The sequence below is a fragment of the Nuphar pumila genome, chromosome 13, assembly GCF_984573655.1.
Source record: "Nuphar pumila chromosome 13, dmNupPumi1.hap1.1, whole genome shotgun sequence".
NCBI lineage: Eukaryota > Viridiplantae > Streptophyta > Magnoliopsida > Nymphaeales > Nymphaeaceae > Nuphar > Nuphar pumila.
Genome location: NC_143261.1, coordinates 73,080,436 through 73,087,474, shown reverse-complemented (window position 1 = coordinate 73,087,474; position 7,039 = coordinate 73,080,436). Strand labels below are relative to the sequence as shown.

Sequence of the window (7,039 nt, the reverse complement as noted above, 5' to 3'; positions counted from 1 at the left end):
CATTGATATTTATGGCTCATAAATTCAAACATGAAAAAATAATTATTAATTCACGTTCCATGAAGAATTTTGCATGTAAAGCTCCATGCAGATTACCAACTTGTCATAGATGCCCCAATTATGATTTTTTTTCAAGATCATCATTCTTCCTTTATTTTTATATTTTTTGCAGTTACATTCTGGTCAACTAAACAAGTTGTGTTAAATTGAAAAGTGACTAACATTGAAGTTGCCCAACATCAACTGTTTCCATTGCTACCTAATACTGTGCTTCACTATGTCATATTTTATATGCCTACAACACTTTTGCTCACCGGCCAACTTAAATTTGATGATCAAATTATTTTGAAAGCAAGGCAGGAAGCTACCGAATGGCGATTTTAACTAGTTTGGACCAACCAAGCAATATGTTCATAGGATGAGTAATGAACCAGGCAACTTAGGGTTGCTAGTGGATTGGATCATGATCTGGTCGTAAAATCAAGTGAATTGGAAATCCAACCCTGGGATATTCCCCTTAGAAGTGTGCAAGATCACAGGTTTGGCAAATGGAATCCAAGCCAAATACAGGCTGGCTATGGGTCAAACATAATTAGGATCTGTCCATTTTGGACGCAACATTCTCTTCATATAGGTTTCAGTGTCAAGTGTGTCCAAATTCAAGGTAGCATCTCCCCACTATGACTTCCTTTACTAACACCAACATCGGGCCCAAAAGGGTTCCACTCGTGTCGTAGGGGCGACATGCAAATGTCATCAAGTCGACAAGGAAGGATGCACAAGTTCAAAACCCATAGGTGGTGTCCTTTACAACAAGAACGAAGTTGGATGCATTCCCCGGTGTGCAGAGGAGACCCCAAGGGTTTTGCCAACCGAGCCAATGTGGTCAGTAATGGTTTTTTTTCCTTGGATTATAAAAAAAATGAATACCGACATTAGGGAGAATCTGTTTTCAATGGTCGGCATGTAGTCTCTATCACTACCAATAACATGTCCTCGATAGTTAATTGTACCATAATAAAGTTTTGTTCTTACACCCTCCAGAATTTTTGATGTGGATGGACCAAAAGTGGAACCAGTTGGGAGGTCCAGGTTTGCAACTGACGGGTACTGTAATCATTGCTAAATGAACTCAAGAGGATTGAACCTATAGTCTCTAAGCCGTTGGACCTATGGTGTAACACCCGAGATTTTTCGATAATTTTTGACAAATAAAGATGAAATTAATGTCTCAATTTTTTTTTAATTTCACTTTGAATTTGGATCATTGCATTTTAATATTTGGATATGAAAGTAGATCTCAAATATGGTAAATAGGATTCATAGGGTGTGGGCCCTCTTGAAATGAGAGTCCAATATGGGTAGGACTCAAGCAAGTCTAAGTCAATCTAAGGGGGGGACGTCCCTACCTACTTTCTTTTTTCTGTCTTCTTTTTAGCTTAATCAAATTAGCCTAATAGTTTTATTAATTAATTAAGAAACTTAATTAGCTAAGTTTGTTTTATTATTTTTTATTGCATTATGAATCCTAATTAGTTAAGATTTATAAAATTATGAAAACCTTAATTAGCTAAGTTTCCTGATTGAATTGAAGAACTTGTTGTAGAAGACTATTTAAAGAGAAGTCTTTCTCCCTCTCTCTATCACATGCCCCTCTGTATCTCTCTCTTTCTCTTTTTCTTAATCTCTCTCTCTCTCTCTCTCTCTCTCTCTCTCTCTCACACACACACACACACACCGCTCCTCTCTATCATGGCCCTCCATAGCAGTTGGTAGGGTGGTTGCATTTCCAATAAAGATGCAACAATGGTAGAGGAAGTTAATCAAAGGAGATGATTTGGGAGAGTATTTGTGAGATCTAATGGTTTTTAGGTAGGTATATTGTAACTTTGTATATGTGTATAGTGCTAGGATATATGAGCATGTCAAGAGATGATCTCTAAATGTGTATCAACACACACATTAGCCTAGATTCATGTAGGAACCAATATTGTGTTGTGCATGAAGGGTTTAAAACCCAAAATCTATTTTCAAAAATCAATCTTATGATGTTTATAGAGAAAAATGTGTTCTCTCATGGAAAAACATTGGATTTTATGTTAGATTCATGATAGGTGTAGTATTTTTTGTATTTACAACATGATTAAATATTTGTATGAATGAATTTGATGTGTTGTTGACTAGTTTTTTTTTATGTTCTTGTTGAAAATTATGAAATTTTTGTTGGATTCTTGAAAAACTGTATTAAGTTTTGTATATTTTAATCCGACCAGTTAGAATGATAAATTTGTTTATCTCAAACCATAGACCCATAAATTTTGAGAATATGTGGAGATGTTTCATACATACAGAAGTAATTTCAGTTCAAAACCCATAGTCAGATGAGTAGTAGATTGAGAGATATGTCATCTGTAAGTCAGCACATAAATCTTGTCCTGACAGTGAGTCCGTGGAGAAAATATATTGTTGTAAAAATCATATCTCTCAAAATACTCAGGATTTATAGTTGAGATTTTAAGGTGTGTTAGTCTGGATATAGAATAACACACGGTTAAAACCTCATGGTTTCAAAATGATAATTCATGGAAGTCAGTATAGATTTTGTCATGTTCATGAATACGTTTTCGTCCAATAACATAACTTGTACGTGTTGCAAGATTTTTTAACTCACTACTGAAATCAAATTAAATTCTAGGTTTTTGTAGGTATGAATTAAACATATCAAGCCACCCACAGTAAAAAATTCAACATCTAATTCCTCCTGAATGATTTATAATTAATTTTTCATTAGAGAGACAAAATTGTACAAGACTATTCTGTTCCCAGAAAATAGTCCGTTCTGCAGAAATATTAATTCATGATCCATAATGAGTTAAGGTCTGGGTTTTTGCTTGTATACATGTAACATATGTAAGCACCTTCAGTTAAAATCTTACAGCCTAATTTGTTATGTAAGATTTACAATTGATTTTTTATTGGAAAAACTAATTTGGATAAGGTTGTTCTGTGAACAAAAAAATAGTTTGAGTTACAAAAAATTTAATTCTTGATCTGTAATGAGCTAAGGTCTGGATTTTTGATGGTATGTATTTAACATGTGTAAGCGCCTTCTATTAAAATTCTAGAACCTAAATTGTACTGTACGATTTAAGATAATTTCTAATGATAGAGAAATTTTTTCAGTAATCAGTCTCAAATTAGAGGATTGTTTGGTCGAATGCATGAGATGGTTTCAGAAGTGAATCATATAAACATACGATGATTTCAGAAGTGAACTAGATGGACATATGATATACTGATGTACAATATGTGGGTCTATTGAGACATTGTATTTATGTAATCTTTGGTAAAAATCTTTTGAATGTAAATATGTAAATTCAGTCATGATGTTATAATGCATGATGTTATAATGTGTAGCATGCTATGATTAAATGTGCAATAAGCAATGAAAAACATATGTATATACATGTGTATGTTCACGAGAACATGAATAAGTAATGAAATTTGACACGTTCATTTATTAAGGTGTCTAGAATCATCTTCTAATTTTTTGATATTTTTCTGTCCTAGCAATAAGACAAGCATATTTTAATTGAACCCTATAAGAATAAGCCTGCCCTACTATCCCAATTAACTTTTTGTCTTGGCTTTAAACCTAACTTTGCCTATCTAAACTCACAAACCTAAGCTAGGCTAACCTGAACGCATCACATGACTACACTTATGATGAACAGTTTATTATTATTTTAATATATTTTTAATAGTTCTTAGTTTTATTTTAACAAAAAAATAATAATTTTTAATATTAAAATACCACAAATTTAAATTTTTATTAAATAAAGAAATTAACAAATTTTGTGTCCTCTGTTCATACTTTCCAAACAATTTTCGAACTTTCCAGTGGAATCCGTGTCAAGTGTTTCTTATAGCCGGGGAATAGACCAGAGAGACTAATTCAATGTCTATATCAAACTTTATCAGAAGAAATCCAACGAGCAATACCATACGCTTTACATCAAAACAAAGAGCATTACAAAACTAACATAAGCTGAAGTCTTTTTCACAAGCGACCCACAAATCACTCTCCAACGTTCCCAGACTTACAGGCTGCCTAACATATCACGTTAACGCATCTCCCCACTGCTTGCTCTGTGGCCCCTACACGTCTTCCTAGATAAACGGTAGCCTGAGAAAAGAAAAGAAAAAAAAAAAGTGGCTCCCTTATCTTATTTTATGACTACCCCAAGCGCCAAGGGCCTAGGCCAAGGAATTATTCTCTCCCTATAGTCTTAATTTGGTTGCTTCCCCCCTGTCAGAGCTTCCCTCAACATTCATCACTCTCCTCCTTTCGGCTTCCCCAAATCTCTGCGTCCTTCTTGCCATGAATTTAAGGCACCAGCAGCAGCAGCAGCAGCACCACCACCACCACCCTTAAAAGGCTTGCAGACAACCTCCAGATGCAGCAGCATACGCTGGGTCTCATTACTGCTGGCGGTGGTGGTGGCAACATAGGCTCCCCACTCAACTTCACCCCTGAGGAATGCATAGACATCATCTACCACCTCATCCCTCTCATCCTCCTCAGCATCGTCTCCGTGAAATCCTTTTCCGGTCGATGGCAGACTATCCGGTCCCGCCTCGACCATCTCAAGTCCTGCGTCTTCGTCGTTGCCGACTCGGCCCACTTCGCCGAGAATGCGCTGCTCCGAGAGCTCCTCCCAAGGGTGCTCTCGACGCTGGAGCAGGCCAGGGACCTCGTTCAGAAGTGCAGCGACATGTCTTTCACCGGCAAACTGCTGATGCAGAGCAATTTGGACATGCTCACCTCCGCTTTGGCCCTTCACCTGCGTGACCTCGACGTCCTGTTGAAGAGCGGGGTCCTGAATCAGTCCAACGCCATCGTTCTCTCCTGGCCCGGCCCCGCTTCGAGCCGGGACGACGTCGGTCTCTTCGTCCGCGACATCTTCGCCAGGCTGCAGATCGGCAGAATCGAACACAAGAAGAAGGCCTTGTGCACGCTGGTCAAACTGCTAGAAGAAGACACGAAGAACGCGGCTACCATCGCCGGAGACGACGGCGACATCGGCTACCTGGTCCACTTGCTCGATTCGAACCACCCGCAGATCCGAGAGCAGGCGGCCATCGCCGTCTCCGCCCTCGCGACGACGGAGATCTGCAGGCAGAGGCTCTTCACGGAGGGGGTGCTCGGCCCCCTGATCAGGCTACTGGATTCGGGGACGCTGCTGGCAAAGGAAAATGCGGCATCGGCGATCGAATTGCTCACGGTCGATTCCGATAACGCGTGGGCGGTCTCCGCCTACGGCGGAGTCACCGCCCTTCTCAACGCTTGCCACTCCGGCTCGCCGGTGATCCAGGCCAGGTGCGCGTCCGCGCTGAGGAACGTAGCCATGGCGAACGAGATGAGGAAAATCTTGGTGGAGGAAGGCGCGGTGCGGGAGCTTCTGGGTCTGCTAGGCCGCGGAACGGCTTCGGCGCAGGAGCACGCGGCGGAGTGCCTGAACGTGCTCGCCCTCTCCGACGAGGCCGTGAGGCGTGCGATTGTTTGCGAAGGGGGCGTGCAGACCATGCTCCGGCTGCTGGACGAGCCGGCCAGCTTGAAGGCCCAAGAGGCCGTCGTCAAGGCCATGTTCAGCCTCTCCTGCTCGCCTTCCTCTGCTTCAACATTGCGATCGAGTCCAGCATTCTTGCGAAAGCTAGCCGAGATACTGAAATCCGGGCAGTCGCCTAGCACGCTGACGCTAGCGGCCTCCGCCGTCTGCAACCTCTCCCTCTGCGAGGAGAGCAAGCGGGCTCTCGGCGAGGCCGGCTGCATTGCGCCGCTGGTGAAGCTTCTGGAGTCGAAGCCGAGCTCAGCGCAGGAGGTGGCCGCACAGGCCCTGTCATCGCTGCTCGTGGTGCCGGCTAATCGGAAGGAATTCGTTAGGGACGACAAGACTCTGGCCCGTCTGGTTCAACTGCTGGATCCGAGCAATGAGAGTGTGCCCAAGAAGTACCCTCTCTCGGCTCTGTTAGTCCTGTCATCGAGCCGGAGTTGCCGGAAGAAGATCGCCCTCGCCGGGGCGTGCCCGTATTTGCAGCAATTGGCCGACATGGACGTCGCCGGAGCTAAAAAGGTTCTCCGTCGGACATCTGGAAGCAGGCTTAGAGACATCTTTTATTGGAAAGAATAACCAACGGTAAAGAACCTTCTTTAATTTCTCAACGACAAATGACTTTGGTAGTTAGCCTGAGGTTTGTAATCGGTTGCTCTTCTGCAATCAATCAGAGCTAATCTGAGAATTGGGTAATGGTTTTTCAGGATGCCATTGGAAGTTTCTAACTGTCATGGATGAGGGAGGAGGGAAATTAGATCTCCACCATAACAAGACAGAAAAACACGTATACTTGTTAAACAGAGACAGCAGAGGTAATTGAATAGGGAATAAGTGGCTCTTTTGCTAAATATAATACAAATGTTGTTGTTGTGATTATGCCATGCATTGGAAAAGAATGGTGGTGCAGATTTTTTTAGGATTGTATCCCACCCTTTTTTAATTTTTTTGACACTAGATGTTTTGAGTTGCAGGGAAAAAGAGAGAGAATGATCACGTTAGTTCTCTTTCTCTCCTCTGTCTTGTTCTAATTGTATATGGTTTTATTAAACTTGCATGAAAAAGCCATGAGTTTTTTTTGTTTGGCTTGTGTTTGTTTGTATCGAACATTATCGCGCGTTCATAATGTAAGAAAATCTGATCACTTTTTATGTGTAGTATTTTGGATTATTAGCAATTTGTTTTGTGTTGTCCGTTGTCTTTGTGTTATTATCAATCTCTCTCTCTCTCTCTCTCTCTTAGATTTTCACCTACTCATCATACAACCTAGGAATGGAAGGGCATGTGGCGACGTCTGTGGTGAAATTTCTGCGGAAAGTTGTGCATTTGGGATTTAAACGACGCAGTTGAAGATATTATGTTGAAACCTTGACCCCCATCTATGGCATGATGTCTTGGCTAACATCGCTTTTTTCGACTTCCCACCC

General features: G+C 41.4%; 1 protein-coding gene across 2 annotated transcripts; it reads left to right on the top strand.

Annotated features, from left to right (window-relative positions):
• The first annotated feature begins 4,212 nt into the window (after positions 1 to 4,212).
• Positions 4,213 to 6,802, top strand: LOC149818703 (uncharacterized). Of its 2 annotated transcripts, XR_016426976.1 has the most exons (3): positions 4,219 to 6,197; positions 6,320 to 6,427; positions 6,587 to 6,802. XR_016426976.1 is itself a non-coding variant. In XM_089984024.1 (2 exons), exon 1 carries the CDS (start codon positions 4,458 to 4,460, stop codon positions 6,189 to 6,191), a length of 1,734 nt encoding a protein of 577 aa, XP_089840150.1. In that variant the 5' UTR covers positions 4,213 to 4,457; the 3' UTR covers positions 6,192 to 6,197; positions 6,320 to 6,802. The 2 variants fall into 2 exon arrangements, 1 of the variants encoding a protein (XP_089840150.1); XM_089984024.1 differs by having other exon boundaries at positions 4,213 to 6,197; positions 6,320 to 6,802.
• The last annotated feature ends 237 nt before the right edge of the window (positions 6,803 to 7,039 follow it).